At 42.7% G+C, this 16,212-nt stretch overlaps 1 protein-coding gene and 1 long non-coding RNA gene across 9 annotated transcripts in view; one reads left to right on the top strand and one right to left on the bottom strand.

Moving 5' to 3' along the window:
• Positions 1–5,070: 5,070 nt before the first annotated feature.
• The window catches only part of FRMD4A (FERM domain containing 4A), a 434,031-nt gene continuing 422,889 nt past the window's right edge, over positions 5,071–16,212 (bottom strand). For 7 of the 8 annotated variants that reach the window (XM_081879084.1, XM_081879085.1, XM_081879086.1 and 4 more), the window contains 2 exons: positions 14,689–14,785; positions 5,071–9,228 (listed from right to left, as the gene is read on the bottom strand). In XM_081879084.1, coding sequence (XP_081735210.1) covers positions 9,126–9,228; positions 14,689–14,785 — 200 coding nt within the window. In that variant the 3' untranslated portion in view covers positions 5,071–9,125. Of the gene's footprint in view, positions 9,229–12,296; positions 12,369–14,688; positions 14,786–16,212 lie in introns of all 8 variants that reach the window. The other variant, XM_081879081.1, reaches the window with a different exon arrangement.
• On the top strand, positions 9,235–11,291 carry LOC309351510. Its single transcript, XR_014160878.1, has 2 exons — positions 9,235–9,459; positions 9,509–11,291. It is a non-coding gene; the product is annotated as an uncharacterized lncRNA (long non-coding RNA).

The following is a 16,212-nucleotide window of genomic DNA, read 5'->3' as shown; positions in this document are numbered from 1 at the left end:
GAAATGCTTTTACTGGAAGAATAATGGTAATAGTGTGGTGCTGAATTCAATTTTTTCTCAAAAAAATAGCAGAAATGTGTATTTTAAGATAAAGTAAATTTAGGAAGGCATACATTGAAATAAATTATGTACAAGATGGGAACAGTGGAAGAAAAAAAGTTAAAGTAATTGTATTAGAGGGATTTCTGTAAGGTAAGAGTTTGATATATAACACAGTAGAAAAGAGTTTGAACAAAAACACTCTGGAGGTGTGAGTGAGAAGTCAATGCATGAAGCAATGCAACTATTTAATTTGAAGTCAATTTCGTAAAAAATAGGAAATTCAATAAATTTATATATAAAAGATAAAGTATTTGCTTACAAAATGCTCTCTAAGGTAGTATTTTGTGTGTATTAGCAATGCACAGATGAATGCAACAATGGAATGGATTTAAGAATGAATATGTGCAGAAATGGGACACACCAGACATAGACTGATCATTTGCCTAATAGTCCAGGTTGATAAGCTCCGAGATTAGGTCTTTCAAAACGGATCTCAAAAGCAAGAGCAGATTTATATGGAAGGAAAAAGTCATTGAGGCAGTCAGGTTCAGCAGTTTAAGCTTAATTATACTTTTTAATTCTTACTGTGTACATGGTAGGGATTGGGAGGTCATTTTCAGGACATAGGCTGCGATGAAAACATTCAGTTCACTAAATAGTATTCAGCTTGCAGAAAAATATGAAAATGTAAGTTCTGAGGGTGCATTCAACAGCACTTTTAATGCCTTTAAGTTAATTCAGTGCCTGCCTTATTTGATGTGAGGGCTAACAGAGCACATGAAATGTCTACACCAGCTGTTCCTTGGCATCCATAATGTTCATGCAGATAACAATGCTAACCATGCTAATTGCAAATAGCTAAAGTATGCAGATTAGCCAAGGTTCTCTGGTCCATGACATTTCCATTACAGCTCTGAAGCTGAATGAATTTGTGACAGTTTACGGAACAGTATCCACATTGACTTCCAAGTATGTGTCTTGCAGCTTAAATTCTTCAAATGTACATCAGTTTTGTTCAGAATAATGGTAGTAAGACTGTGTTTACCATATTTCTGATAGTTCAGGCAACCTTTTCTTTAAAATGAAGACAAAACCACTCTTATTGCAGAGAATGTTTATTTTTAATAATTAGGAGTAAAATTCGCTGCTTTCAGAGGAGCCCATTCCTTGTGTGCTGTGCACAGACCACGAATACAAGCATGACTCCCAAATGGCAGGAAGCATGCCCAGAACAGTAACTCCTCCAGAGATGCAGGAAGCAGCCTCCTCTGAAGGTGTGCACCTCTGCTGTGCTTTCACTTGGAGAGACTTGGAACAATATTATTACCTCTGAAGCAAGAAGCACAGTACACTTTCCTCCCTCTCTCCTTTCACAGAGGTTGATAGGAAAGACATGAGTCCACAACATTTAATCTTTCAAGGACACACCAGGCAGCCTCTCTTGTGTGGGTGGATACTTTGACCTCAAGGGCACTTCGGATTATTTAATAACAGCTTGGGACACTGTGTGAGGGAGGGTTATTTAGGACCACTTGAATACTTGAGATTCTATTGCTGTGTATGGCTGGAAGATAGAGTGTAGGAGGTTCTCAATTTGTAAATATGTAGGTGCTTTGGTCTCTGAATAATGTATTGATAGTCCAGGTGCACAATTCTCTTTCAGGTTGGTTGAAACTGTCTTAGTTCATTTGACAAACTTCTGGAAGTCTCTCTCAGCTCAGATTCTTCCATGCACTGAAGTTGGCAGGGTTTTCATGGGGTTTGATCCTGTTGTACTTTATGAACAATTCAAGTTCTGCCAGTTCAGGATATTTTCATCTTTAGGAAACTGAATAAGCAGCAAATAAAACATATTTGCATTTTTTAAAAGGGTTTTGATCTGTTTCCGTTCTGTTTAGTCACTAGGCAGAGATTATAGGGTGCATGCTGCTGTGGCAGCTGCTGCTCATGGAAGACTGGAGACTCTTTACTCCAGTATCTGTCTGGGAGGCCGGGTAGAAAACTCGGAGAAGAATGTCTGCTCCTCCAGAATGTGGCAGTCGAGACTGGATTTCTTACAGGACTGTGGTAAACAGGACTTTTGTTTCCAGAGTGTGATGATACCAAGTTTATGGGCACATTCTCGCATTCCTGGAGGCACTGGGGGTTGGGGGGAGGCAGTGGTGTGGTTACTTCACACAGTGGTTTAGCATCTCCTTTCCTGATAACTGGAGTATTGTCCTAGCTTGCTCAATATTTTATTTTAAAAGCTCTCACACTTTCAAAAGAATATAAAGAGCAACAATGCCAAAAATGGCACAGGGCAGGGTTTTAAAGATGAATTTGGGAAGGGGCAGGGTATCTTGTTCTAGAAAAGCTCTCCTGCAGTATGTTGAGAGAAACTCCTCTGAGGATTTTTGCAGAGGGCCTTTTGAGATGCTGGTTGCTTACTAAGGTCAGTAAGTGTTGAGTTGGGTTGTTTTTTTGCTTGCTGGCACCATAAGCCTGTCCTCCATGTTTGTTCAGTTAATTGCCTTTAAATGGGAATTTAAACTATAACTTTACTTTGAATCTTTATAATGTGTTGGAAAAGCTTCAGTCAGTAGGGCAAAGGTACACACATTCAGTGACAAATGTGGGATTCCCAACCTTCTGTTTGGTTTTTTAGGGGCGTGGGATTGTGGAAAGAAAACTGCTGGCAGGAGGGGCTGTGCACACACGTGGACCACTGTTTCCTGCGCACACTTTTCCTCTGCAGGCTCTTTTCCTGCTGCTTGTTTCCACCTGGCTAGCAAGTGCATCTCAAATCCCCCTCCATTGGGTTGGGGGAGGTGGTGCCTCTGAAATGCTGCAAATGTAGGAAGAGCTGAGCTCCCCTTGCTATACCTGGCTGCTGCTTCACCCTGCAAAGAGCCAACACAAGAGGTTGGGAATGCTGCCTTTGGTGGCAAATATGGTGTTCCAGCCTTAGAGAGGAGGAGGTAGCAGTTAGATCTTTATAAAATTACTTTTTTGCCCATAAAAGTATAATGTAACTGCTTGGCTAATGGTTCTTTTCAATAAATATATTGGAGACGTTGACAGAAAGAAACAAAAATCACTATTCCCTTGAAACTTCTTAGGCCTGGAAAATGTTGCAGTCTAAAGTATTAAAGCCCAGGAGGTGGTACAGAAATATGTAGAGTTTAAAATGAGTAAGCAGGAGCTTTTGGCTAAGGGAAGGCAGCATTGTAGCTGATTAGGCTGGGAATATCTGGTGAGTGGACAAGAAGATGCTGTGAAGAAAATGCTGGTGGGTTGTAAATTGTTTTGTACACATCAAGGGGATTTAATATAGCAGGACATATTTCTCATGTTGCAACGGTCTTCCATGGCTCGCCCCAGTGGTTTCCAAATTCAGCCATTTAGTCTGGCCTTGGTTTTATGCTCTTTAAATAGTTTAGAAACATTGGTGTCTGTGATTTACAAGAACTATAATTTTGTCCTGAAGGAAAATGGCAGTACGTACTCTGAGTTAAGGAGGAGCATCTTTTAAAAGAGAAGCAGAGTCCTTAGGGTCTTGGAAAGATCATGAGTAGATATTTCACCTCCCACAAGAGGGATGACATGCTAGGTGTAGCAAGTGCGACTTGGACTGGGGAGTGCCTTTTACAGACTATGTAAGCAGATGTTTAAATTCTGGAAGGCAATGGCAGCATTGCTGAATGTGGGAAAAAGCTACTTCTCCCGGAAAGCATTCCTTTATGGGCATTTTCTCTCCTGGCTGGTGGTCCTGAAAATAAGCTTTCTGTATGATATTGCATCCTGTGTCAGAATTAAGTTTATCCTCTAGCAATCTGTGGAATGGCACCGTACTGGAAACCACAGGAACTGCAAAATAAGCATTTCCAGCTGTCCTGGCTAAGGGAGTATCTTAATGAGAAATCTGCTGTGGCAACTGGGTTTTCATCCCAGGCATGAGGGAGGCTCCTCATCTCTGGGCTTGACCTGAATGGCAGCCACAAGCTTGTGTTCAAGTACACAACAACCTGTACCTTAAGAAAAGGTACAACCTGGATAGCCATCACTAGCTGATGAATAAAGGTAAAGGTACCCCTGCCCATATGGGCCAGTCTTGCCAGACTCTAGGGTTGTGCGCTCATCTCACTCTATAGGCCGGGAGCCAGCGCTGTCCGCAGACACTTCCGGGTCATGTGGCCAGTGCGACAAGCTGCATCTGGCGAGCCAGCGCAGCACACGGAACACCGTTTACCTTCCCGCTGGTAAGCGGTCCCTATTTATCTACTTGCACCCGGGGGTGCTTTTGAACTGCTAGGTTGGCAGGCGCTGGGACCGAATGACGGGAGCGCACCCCGCCGCGGGGATTCGAACCGCCGACCATGTGATCGGCAAGTCCTAAGCGCTGAGGTTTTACCCACAGCGCCACCCGCGTCCCAGCTGATGAATACAGTACAATAAAATTGTTTTTCAGTTGAATACAGTACAATAAAATTGTTTTTCAGTTGAGCAGAAACGTTTTGAAGGATTTTGCTTGAATCTTGATAAATAAGACTTTAGGATGGGAGGGGGGGTAGTTTCATAAGCTGGAACCCTCCTCTCAAAGAGAGGAATCTTGCTTGATAGTATTGTAGCTTTAGGCTCTATTTTTATCCTAAATTTAGTTACCAACCATCTAGTGTTCCTGCACATGGATATAAAAGAGTAAAAGTGGTTTGCACAAATGCTGGCACTAATGTTTGAAGCCGCTGATGCAAGACAGAAGGCAGGGGCCTGGTTCTCACATCACTGGAAATCTCGGTGTATTGTGGCTTGTTAGAAGAGTCCAGGGTCATACATATAACAGCAAGTTAGCCTCTGGTTTGTTTCCACGTGCTTGGGGAGCAGGACTGGAACAACTCACTGCTCATTCACAGAAACGCTTTAAACTATTGTTTGATGTGTCGTGTGCACTGAGCCAAGTCTGCACAACTAGGAGTGGGCACCACTAAATTAAGAGAGACTGCTCATAAAGTCACCTTGGATACTGCAGAAAAAATTACGGACACCAAATTTCATCTTGAAAATTCTTTAATAAGGAAGTGTTGACAACACTGTTTTTGCAAAATGTAAAGGTAACTATACAAATTCTTAATAGAAAAAGAATAAATTAAAAGCAGATTTTTTAAAAAAAAATTCTGCAAACTTTTCTACAACATAACATTTTTTTCCTTCCCCTTGATTACCGTTGCACAGGTTTCAGTAAAATCATTTTACATGCTCTACAGTCCATTTCAGAAGAGTTCTAATTTCCCCCTTATTTTAAACTAGAGTCCATTTTGCTCAACTTGTAATAAAACTATTGACATTAATATATATATATTTATATATATGTAAAACTTTACATCTAGTTAACTAAGCAGTAACTGGTCATCTGATAGCACCTGATTGGGGTTTGCTATGTCCAAAACTAAAACTAATACTGGGGTGGGAAAACAAAACAAAACAAACTGGACCTCCCCGCCCCCTTCCCAACATTTCCAACACTCAACTGCATATAATATTATTTTAAAAATAAACCCTGCCAGGGTGGTGGTTTGTACATACGGACAAAATGCAATAATGGATGAGGGACCTTTTCATGGATACAAAAGCAAAATTCAAGGGGGTTATTAGTGGGGGTAGTCAAGTGCTTGTATACAATAGCTATGGTTTACCCCCTCATATAATCTCCCGATTAACACTTTATGTACAGTTTTGTATAACTGAATTGAGTTAAACAGTAAAACCTGTTTTACTTAATTTCTGTCTTTACTACCAGACTGGCTCACAAGTGCCTTGACTAAAAAAACAAAAATGAAACACACCCTGCTCTCCCCTACTCAACATGGCCTTCCTCCCACCCCCCTTGAGAATGTTACTCTGCTTCTGAAAATTTGAGTCCATTCTCTATTGACTTAGGGCTGCCAGTATTGCTGCAAAATAACATGCCAGTTCTCATTAGGATGTAACAGATGGGAACTATTGGTCCATCAGGATCATATCCAAACAGCCCGATAAAAAAAGGAGCCCCAGTCCATCTGGTTTCAGGTGTGACCATTGAAGCAGTGAAGCAAACTAGTCACAAATAACTTTTTAGCTAGACTGGGTGACTGTGATTTCCATTACTGTTGGTATGTTTACTAAGGTGATTTTGGCAAGCATTCCGATTTACTTTTCAGGTACAAATTAAAACAAATCAAGTTGTTTAGATGGAGCCTGGAAGGTGAGTTTAATCAGTAATCTACCAGTTTTACCTGTCATGGCTTCTGCTAAAGAATTTACAGGAAGTGTAATTTAATGAAGGGGCTGCAAATTCTGTTAGCAGTCCTTTCATATGCTGAGAACTATAGTTCTCCACAGTGAGGGAATGAATGTTAAACCAGTTTAAGTCCATATACTACACATACCGTATTTTTCAGTCTATAAGATGCCTCCATGTATTTTTGGGGACTCAGATTTAAGAAAATGGTGGCGGGGGGCGGGGGGGGGGAATGTATCTGTGTATAAGATGCCCCCTAATATCTGACTTTATTTTTTAGGGAAAAAACCTAGTCTTATACACGGAAAAAGACGGTACTTAAGTTGAGAAGGATGCGTCTAGTTGGTTGTTTTGGTTTGTGAAGCCATATGCTGGATGTTGCTAGCAGAGGGTACTACTACACACAGAGACACACACAGAGAGGGGCAGCGTGTAGGAGAGAAGAAGCATTAACTTTGGAGAATTTCCTTGGTAAAACGTTAAGACGACGCCATTTAAGTTGCATGTTATTGTCATAGTTTATTATTTTGCTGATACTTTATTTTTAAGAGAGACTAAATCAATACATTTTCCAATCTTATTTTAAGATGAGATGTTTAAAAGCAACATTGGCTGCAAAACTGTAATTGTTAAGGTGCTTGGATTCCACTGACTTCAGTGTTACTTAAGCCTAACTTGGTGACGGACTGCGGTTATTGCTTCAAATGAAATGTCATTTGTTCTGTTCATCACAATGGCATATGGACATAAGGGCTTAAGATGTGGATGTTTACATAATGCCTTCTTGATGAAAATGAAATAGAAATAAGACAACCTGTTCTTGTGCTATTTGCTTCAGTGATCTCACTCTTGCTTGTGATTTTAGCTTGTTCTTTCTCTGCTTTTAGACAGACCCTTACTGAGTCTTAACAGTAGGGCTGGGTGATATATCAATATATCGTCCAAAACTGGCTCAAAGTCCATATTTTGAAACTGGCTTCATAATTTTTGACCTGGCAATATATCACAAATCATGTGTGTGTCTGTGTGCACGCTATGCAAATATCACAATTCAAGAAAAACCATGAAGCCAGCCATTGCCTCTTCATAGCTCCATCCTTATTTTGTGATAGAGCTGATGATATATCAGATATTGCCCAGCCCTACTTAATGGTGCAAAATCTTCTACCATTCCTTCTTGGAAGAGCAGTAGTTCTTTTGTTCCATTTGGGAGAATTTAGGTTTCTTGTGTTCCTGGTGTTTGTGGAATCTTTCTTTTTTTTCTTCAAGAAAAATGGCCTTTAGGGCTTTTCTTCTTTTCTTTTTAGAGCCTCTCTTCAGTTTGTCAGCTGCATGCACACAAACATAACATTTGGGGAAGGGGGGCAAGACACTTGGCCGTTGGGTGGCACAACAACAGCATCACACCATAGTGAAGACCTGGTGTGCCTGCTCCCATATCTGTTGAGATCAGGGGTTGAGCAACTGGTGGCACCAGAAAAGGGTGTTCTGGTCCCCACGGTTGTCCATCCAGGGGCAAAATACTAGTGGCATTGGGACTTGGGAGGTGGTCTATGGGCTTGGGAGGGTTGTTATGATCCTTGCTTCTTCCTGGCCATTCCTTTTCCATGGTGGTCCTCCAGCAAACTAGCAGTTGACCAGGGACCTAGAAGTTTGTGCATTAGTTCATTATAAAAGTACTGAGGCCTTGTGAAGTATGATGGCTTTCTAGAAGTGTATAAAAAAGCATTGCTCAAGTGTACATGTAAACTTGTAGTTTCCTCTCTTTTGGTATTGGCAGACAACCATACTTCGTGTCAAAAGGTTTTGTAAGCTCTTCATGATTCATCTTAGGAAAACAACCTAAACTGCTCGTAAACAAATAAAAACTGCCAAGCACTCCTTTTTGAAGCATAGTTCACTTCCCTGGCCAGTCAATAAGCCCTTCCCCACACAAATATTACTGTATTTTGCTGTCAAGCTTACATGGTGTGCTTTTCCGTGATGTGAGACATTTTCTAGGCAAATTGATTTTAAACATAACGACGTTTTTTGGCATTTTACTTCACAACTGATCATAGAAATCCTCTGAAAAATTTATTGGTTGTTTTACTTGCAACTAATCACAGGAACGTTAAAAAGAAGCAATTCCTTGCCCTTGTTCATCTTTTCAGAGTTTTCTCAGATGATATCTGCCCAGGTTGTGTGGGGTGCGTATCATCATAGTAGAGTGGTGCTTAGAGCATCAAGATGGAAGGCAAGTTACAGAATAGTAGCGTTACGGTTTCTGAAAAAAATGGATACTTTTAAATGCATCATAAAACAGCTACTGAAATCTTTGGCAGCACAGAACAGTTGCAGTACAGTATTCTGGCTCACTCTGAAATGATAGGATCATTCTCCATTCCCTACAGTCTTTTTCTGCAATGAAAAGGGTATTTCATGATAGCTGTCACATTAGCGTTAACTAGTACTTTGACTTTATAGAGTTCAAATCATATGTTAGAACAGTTGTACATATCAAAGAAAGAGGCTTATGCAACCTTGAATGGTTTGAATTGACTGCCTGTGGTGTTCTTTACATCCAAGTTATTTGTAAATTTGCCCTCTGCTCTGGGGTGATCTCTGTGAGGCACATGGCAGTTTGAAGTAACCAGGAGTGAAGGAATTAGTTTTCTGCTACTGGTTGGGGATGGATCTGTTTTTCTAACATCATCTTCAGTTGCCTTATGCAAAAAGTGCTTTGACTTGAAGCTGGTATCAGGCGCCAGTGTAAGGCAAATGAGAGGCAGTGAGGTGATTTTTCAGAATGGCATTGATGCGTTTGAACAGCTGAGGTCAAGGGGATTCACACGAGAGTTCCAGGCTTGGCTTTCTCCTGTCCGTACCACTGGACATCAGCTAGTTCTGGATAGAGGGGAGAATCCAAGTAACAGCTATCACTGCAGCTCCTGTAGAGAGAAGGGACAGAAACTCAAATTAGCAAATTGGGAAGAGGCAGTAGAACTACAACCTCAGAGACTAGAGCAATGAAGGTTGAAGAAGTGGAGAAAACACACTCTTGGCAACTTTCATGTGCATTGCTGCTGTAAGATGAGTGGGGAAACCTAAGGGCTGGGGGCCAAATGAGGCCATCAGAACTCTTCCCCAGCTGGAATGTCTCTTGATTATGCCTCTTGATTGTCTTGATGGAGGGGAGAGAGAGAGAGAGAGAGAGAGAGAGAGAGAGAGAGAGAGAGAGGTGTATGCATGTGTAGAAACTAGGCTGCTTGGACAGAGGACACAGAACCATACAATTATAGAATCGTAGAGTTGGAAGGGACCACAAGGGCCATCTATTCCAAACTCCTGCAATGCAGGAATGTCTCCGCTAAAGCATCCATGACAGATGTCACCCACCCTCTGTGTAAGAACCTCCAAGGAAGGAGAGCTCTTACTGTCAGGACGTTCATCCTGATGGTTAGTATGAATCTCCTTTCTTGCAACTTGAAGCCATACTTTCAGGTCCTAGCCCCTGCAGGAGGAGAGAGCAAGCTTCCTCCATGTGACAGCCCTTGAGATATTTGAAGATGGCAATTATCTTCAGTCTCCTCTTTTCTAGGCTAAACATACCCAGCTCCCTCAACCACTCATCATCAGTCTTGGTTTCCAGACCCCTGATCATCTGGGTTGCTGCTCTCTGCACACGTTCCAGCTTCTCAACATCCTTCTTAAACTGTGGTGCCCAGAGCTGGACAGTGTTCCAGGTGTGGTCTGACCAAGAAATATAGAAACCTCTGACTTCTTCTGCACAGAAGCAAGAGTCACATGCTGCACCACTCACTTTTGCTTCTGGCCCTGCACACCACCACCACAGGACCCTTGAAAGGCCTCCCAGAAAGGAATGTGGCCCTTGGCCTGAAACAAGGTTCCCCACCCAGCCTCCTGTGAAATCTTTCTCAGGGTAATCCTGAGTCTAAAGCTAACCATGCACCAGCACATCAGTTTTGCCACACTGCTTAAATAGCAAACCCTATTTGATTTGTGTGTTTTTGAAAGTTAAAGTACATCATTGGCCCAGAGCAATATCAGAGGAATGGGAACTTGGCCAATCATGGAGCAAACATCTTATCTATTTGAAGGGAAGGGCATGCCCAGATGAAGGAAGGAAGGAACAGGAGTGGACAGATACATGCAAGTTGGCACACGAGCATTCAGAGACGGGAGCATGCATAAAGCAGTGTCTTGTAACTGCGTTACGGTTTGGCCCCCTCTTGTGCACTATTCCCCAGCTCATGAGATTAGACTCCTCCCTCCCACTGTCCCAAGAAGAAATCTAGACTTTAAACAACAGCCTGACCTACTGAAGCTGCTCTCACCTGCACTCCATGCTGGGAAAAGGTTTCACCTAATAAATTTCCATGTATCAGTCTGCTTGGAAGGGTACACTGTCAAAGTGAGGGGGGAAATGACACACCTAGGGTAACCTCATTACTGGTTCAGGTAGTGTTGGTCTGACGCAGTCGAAACAAATTAAAAAATTGTCCAGTAGCACCTTAGAGACCAACTAAGTTTGTTCTGGGTATAAGCTTCCTGTGCATGCACACTTCTTCAGATACACACATGAAAGCTTATACCCAGAACAAACTTAGTTGGTCTCTAAGGTGCTACTGGACAATTTTTTAATTTTTCTCATTACTGGTGGCAAATCTGACACCAAACACCAGCAACTGCATGTGATTTATCCCGGGGAGATGTTACTTTAAGTTAGCAAATATAAATAAATACTTGTGACTGTACAGGGGGACTTTTTTTTGTCACTAGTGGTTATACACACATTTAATTAAGCATGGGTCTAACTGTTAGAATCTGTATTTTTCTGCATTTTACTTCCCTGCTTGCAATTTCCCAGCCCCAACAAGGTGCATAAAAATTGCATTTAGTAATCCATCACAAGCAGTATTTAGATCCGAATTCAGCAGCCTGGTGTCCTGGCACATGTGCTGCCTAAGGCTGGTGAGAGTTAAAGTCCAAACATCTGGAGGGCAACGAGTTGGCAAAGGCTGCTTCAGATAAGACTTTGTTGGTTAACCTAATGGAAACTTAACAGAATGAAGTCCTATGGTCAATAATCAGTTAACTTGGCAGCTGTATGCTTCTAGAAAGTACTTAATGGTGCCTTTTCTAAGACAGTTTTAAAATAATAATAATAATAATAATAATAATAGTAATAATAATAATGACATGAAACCTTGTTTAACACCACCTGTAGCGGGTCATATTTCGGGGTTATTAATTGAAAAATGGCACTGTTGGTTTACAAACCTCTCCTTGCCTGTGACAAAAATTGTTTCCAGGTGGTTGGGCAGATTCTCCCCCCCCCCCCAGCACAGTAAATGCAGACATAAAAGACTCTCTCATTTAAAGACAGCACCTATCTGCAACTTGGAATCATGCATATCTCATAAAGGTAAAGGTAAAGGTAAAGGTATCCCTGCCCGTACGGGCCAGTCGTGTCCGACTCTAGGGTTGTGCGCTCATCTCGCTCTAGAGGCCGTGAGCTGGCGCTGTCCGGAGACACTTCCGGGTCACGTGGCCAGCGTGACGAAGCTGCAGCTGGCGAGCCAGACCAGCACAGCACACGGAAACGCCGTTTACCTTCCCGCTATAAAGCGGTCCCTATTTATCTACTTGCACTTAAGAGTGCTTTCGAACTGCTAGGTGGGCAGGAGCTGGGACCGAACGACGGGAGCTCACCCCGCCACAGGGATTCGAACCGCCGACCATACGATCAGCAAGTCCTAGGCACTGAGGTTTTACCCACAGCACCACCCGCGTCCCCCACCTGCATATCTCATATATTGGGTCTAATGGATGCAAATAACTATCCAGTAATGAATTCACATTCCCATAAAACTCTAGAACAGGGTGCTTTTGAAAGAAGACAAAATCCACAGGGGAACAAAAGGTGGAGGGGCAGCGGCATGGAGGGAGGGGGTGGGGTGGGGGGTCCAATATAGAAAACATCCCCTCACTATACCTCTATTCATCAGTACTCTGTTGAGTTGGAGACTGAGACTCATCCATAGTGGGTGAGTTGTCTGGAGCGTCTCTGAGCAAAGGATAGGCAAAAGAGAAAGAGGAAAGAGGAGATGTTAAAGGAAAACAGTGACACAAAACACTTGTTAAGAGCTTATTAATCCAGCCAGAAACAGGTTGGTGAATCATCTTTGAAGACAAAAAGAAGTTAGTAACACAGGGAGAACGCTAAGGAGAATTTTAAGCACTTTGATTTGTGTGCAAATTTGTGTGAGAATTTTAAGCACTTTGATTTGTTGATATGCCCCCCCCCCCCAAAAAAAACTGGGCTGCCCCAGCCACTCTGGGCAGCTTCCAACAAGCATTTAGTCTGCTGCATTTGTATCCTGCCCTTTGGCTAAGAATCTTTTGCAGAGTTCAGGTATCCAAGAGACTGTGGGAGGCCTCCAACAGGGAAGGGGCGTGGAAAAAGAAAACAAAATATTGGGGTTTTTTTTGCTGGGCAAGGCAACACAATTCCCACAGTGAGAAAAGGAGCTTGTCTCTAGAAAGCGCACAGTTCTTACCATGTTTTAATGTATCCGGGTGTGCAAGTTGGTGCTTGACTTGTTTTCTTTAAGTACTAACAATACCCAGCATTTATAAAGCAGATCCCATCTTTTCACAGCACTTCACGCAGACTCTCGGGAATCATGACAGCCTTATTCTCCCCCTATTGCTTCCCGTGCAACAATGAAGCGAAGCCACTGATCCTGCTCAAAGCCAGCATTTGAACCACAGCTCATACTTTTAAACACAGCATTTGAAACACAGCTCATACTTTTAGGCACCCCACCAACTATGGACTATTTTTGGTAGTGGAACATTTGAGAGACAAAATTTATGCAAGAATATAATAATAATACTTGGTTTAAGAACAGCTTAGTTTATGAACAACTTGGATTAAGAACGCTGCAAACCCGGAAGCAGGTGTTTTGGTTTGTGAACTTTGCCTTGGAAGCAGAACATGTTTCTCTTCCTGTTGAGTGTGTTCCATTTGTAAATTGAGTTCCCACCGCTATGGGAAAGCACACCTTGGTTTAAGAACACTTTGGTTTAAGAACAGACTTCTGGAATGGATTAAGTTCGTAAACCAAGGTACCACTGTAATATTAATCTTATATGCTGCTCCAACTGGGCTGCCCCAGCCACTCTGGGCGACTTCCAACAAGCATTTAGTCTGCTGCATTTGTATCCTGCCCTTTGGCTAAGAATCTTTTGCAGAGTTCAGGTATCCAAGAGACTGTGGGAGGCCTCCAACTGTAGGAGGAAGGAGTGCTGCTGCTCTGCCAAATGTCTGCCCCTCCTGTCCTTTATGGTTTGCAGAGATTCTAACGGAGCTGAATGTGGTTGGAAGGTCTTTGTGGTCAACGCATGAAAGGTTGGAGGAGGATTGGGGCTGGTGCACAAACTGCTGTAGTTTAAACTCTCACTCTCATTAAAAATGTCTGAAAAGGCTATAGAGCGTGGCTTGCCAACATGGTGCCCTCCAGATGTTGGACTCACAACTCCCATCAGCCCCAGCCAACATAAACAATAATCAGGATTGTTGTTGTTGGGAGTTGTAGTTCAACAAATATTTGGAGGGGGCGCAGAGTTGGCTCCCCTTGCTTCAGAGTGTCATACATGCACCTTATCCCATTTTGCCCTTATCACAACTCTGTGAGGCAGGTTGGGCTAAGAGATGGTGATCAGCTTAGCGTCGTCTTGTCTGAGCAGGGCTTGGCTGAGCAGGGCTTCAAACCCTCATCCAAGTTCGGTGTTCTGCCACATTGGATATTATCTATTGGTTTTGTTCTTGAGAAGCAGGAGAGAGAAGTTCTGTCCAGTGGGAAATGGCCAGCTAACCTAACTCCGAAATAGCACTTTGGAACATCAGACATGTATAGAGTGCAGGGGGTCCAGGAGGGCATTTGCAATGGTGTTTCTGGAATGGCCTTCGCCAGCTGCCTCAAATATTGCCTTTCATTTAAAACAAAAAGCTAAATTCCACTGTGCTTGATTGAATTTGAATGTGCACACACTGTGGATTTCTACAAAATGAAACTTGTGGAAACAGGTCCAGGCCATGGGAATTTGACTGGGAGCTTTTTGTTGACTCACCCCTCCCCTTTTACAATTAAATGAAGACATTGGCACGGGTAATAAAGACAAGCAGGGTAGAACATAGAAGAAATGACCTGCACTAGAGCTCCAATCCTAGGCATGTTCACCTGGGAGCAAGTCCCACTGAACTTACTTCTGAGTAGATATGCATCTGGTTGTGCTGTATGTGTGGCTTGACTAGCATCTAGGGAAGATGGGTCAGCAACGGAACGCATTGCCACCGAGTGCCCATCTGTGCCCATACTCACCCTGTCTGCCAGGCCAGGATGTGATGTGGGCTGCTGGGTGGTGTAGCCGCAAGCTCACTAGATGGTGTGGAACTCCTCTGACTGTGCGGTAAGGCAGCTGGAAAGAAATGGAGATAGATAGATATAGAGATAGAGATAGATACACACACACACACACACACACAGTTAGGGGGACTGGAATGCAATGATGCTGTTACGTCTGTGCAGTAGTAACTCGTGGAACGGAGATGAAACATGGCATATTATTTGGTATAAAATCATAAGTGCAAGTTAATTATTTCTTCAGCACAGCTGCCCATGCCACGGCTTACCACAACATATCCAGCCTCTCCTTTTCACTCTCCCCCCAGCCCCCACCCTTCATGCAGTTTCAAAGGGGGGTCTGCGTGGAGTTATCTGTGTGTGACTACAAGGACTGACAGCATCCCTTGTCTTCCTTCAGCCTCAGGGAGATGAGAGACCATCTTAAATGTCAACAGGAGCTTGACATTGCTGCTGCTGCTTCTGCTGCTGGGGGCCAGCTGTCTTGCTCCATTGCAACTCAGCCCCATGGAGCACCAGCCACTGGACCCCACTGGACACTGGAGGGTCACAGCTGGCAATGTTAGTAACAACTGCAGAACCTTGAGAGACAATAAGTTTTCCAAAGCAGTACCTTCAGGGCAAACTCTTAACATACACTTCATATTTTAGCTGCCTTAAGTTAATTAAAGAAGGAAAACATTTACATTTTATTTCTGAAAATACTTTAACACTTTATCCATTTCACCAAGAGATTAAATAACTTGGTGAAGTCCTTGGTGAACAAGTCTTGTGAAAGTACTGTATTAGCCCAAATATAAGCCACCCCCCCAATTACGGGACAACCCGCTTGCATCTCCCAAGCCTCTCCCGGTGCCAGATTGGGGAGAATGCTGGCTCCCCCCCCCCCCCCCCGTTCAGGGCAGTAGAGCTGGGAGGTGAGCCACACCCGAAAATAAGCCTTGGATTTTAAAGGTGCGGCTTATTTGCAGGTAAGTCTTATATTCCGGCCAATGTTTCAATTCCTGATTTATTTTGATTGCCAAATTGTATAAAGGTTGGAGTGAGTTGGTAAAAACAAGGAAAGAACTTCTGAATAATTTGGGGAATTACCTTGCCTCCCTTCTAACTTTTAATTTGCCCTGTTGAGTAATAACAATTCTAGAAATAAAAGCTGCACAAGTGGCCTTTTACAAGTACAGCTAATATGGATGTAAATCCTAATATTATATAAACAAACATTCTTCATGATTTTGCTTGTACTAGGAGAAAAGCCATCCTTGTTGCTGATTTTTAAAAAGTTGTATGGTGCCAGGATTTCATTGTTTATGAGCTCATTTGAAAAATGGAAACTAATAGTAATAGTAATAGTAATAGTAATATATATATACCCCGCCCATCTGGCTGGGTTTCCCCAGCCACTCTGGGCAGCTTCCAACAAAATATTAAAATACAATAGTCTGTCAAACATTAAAAGCTTCCCTAAACAGGGCTGCCTTCAGA

The sequence above is a fragment of the Podarcis erhardii genome, assembly GCF_964252035.2.
Source record: "Podarcis erhardii genome assembly, chromosome: 10".
Classification (NCBI taxonomy): domain Eukaryota; kingdom Metazoa; phylum Chordata; class Lepidosauria; order Squamata; family Lacertidae; genus Podarcis; species Podarcis erhardii.
The sequence above is the reverse complement of the archived record's forward strand: the minus strand, read 5'-3'. Positions and strand labels throughout refer to the sequence as shown.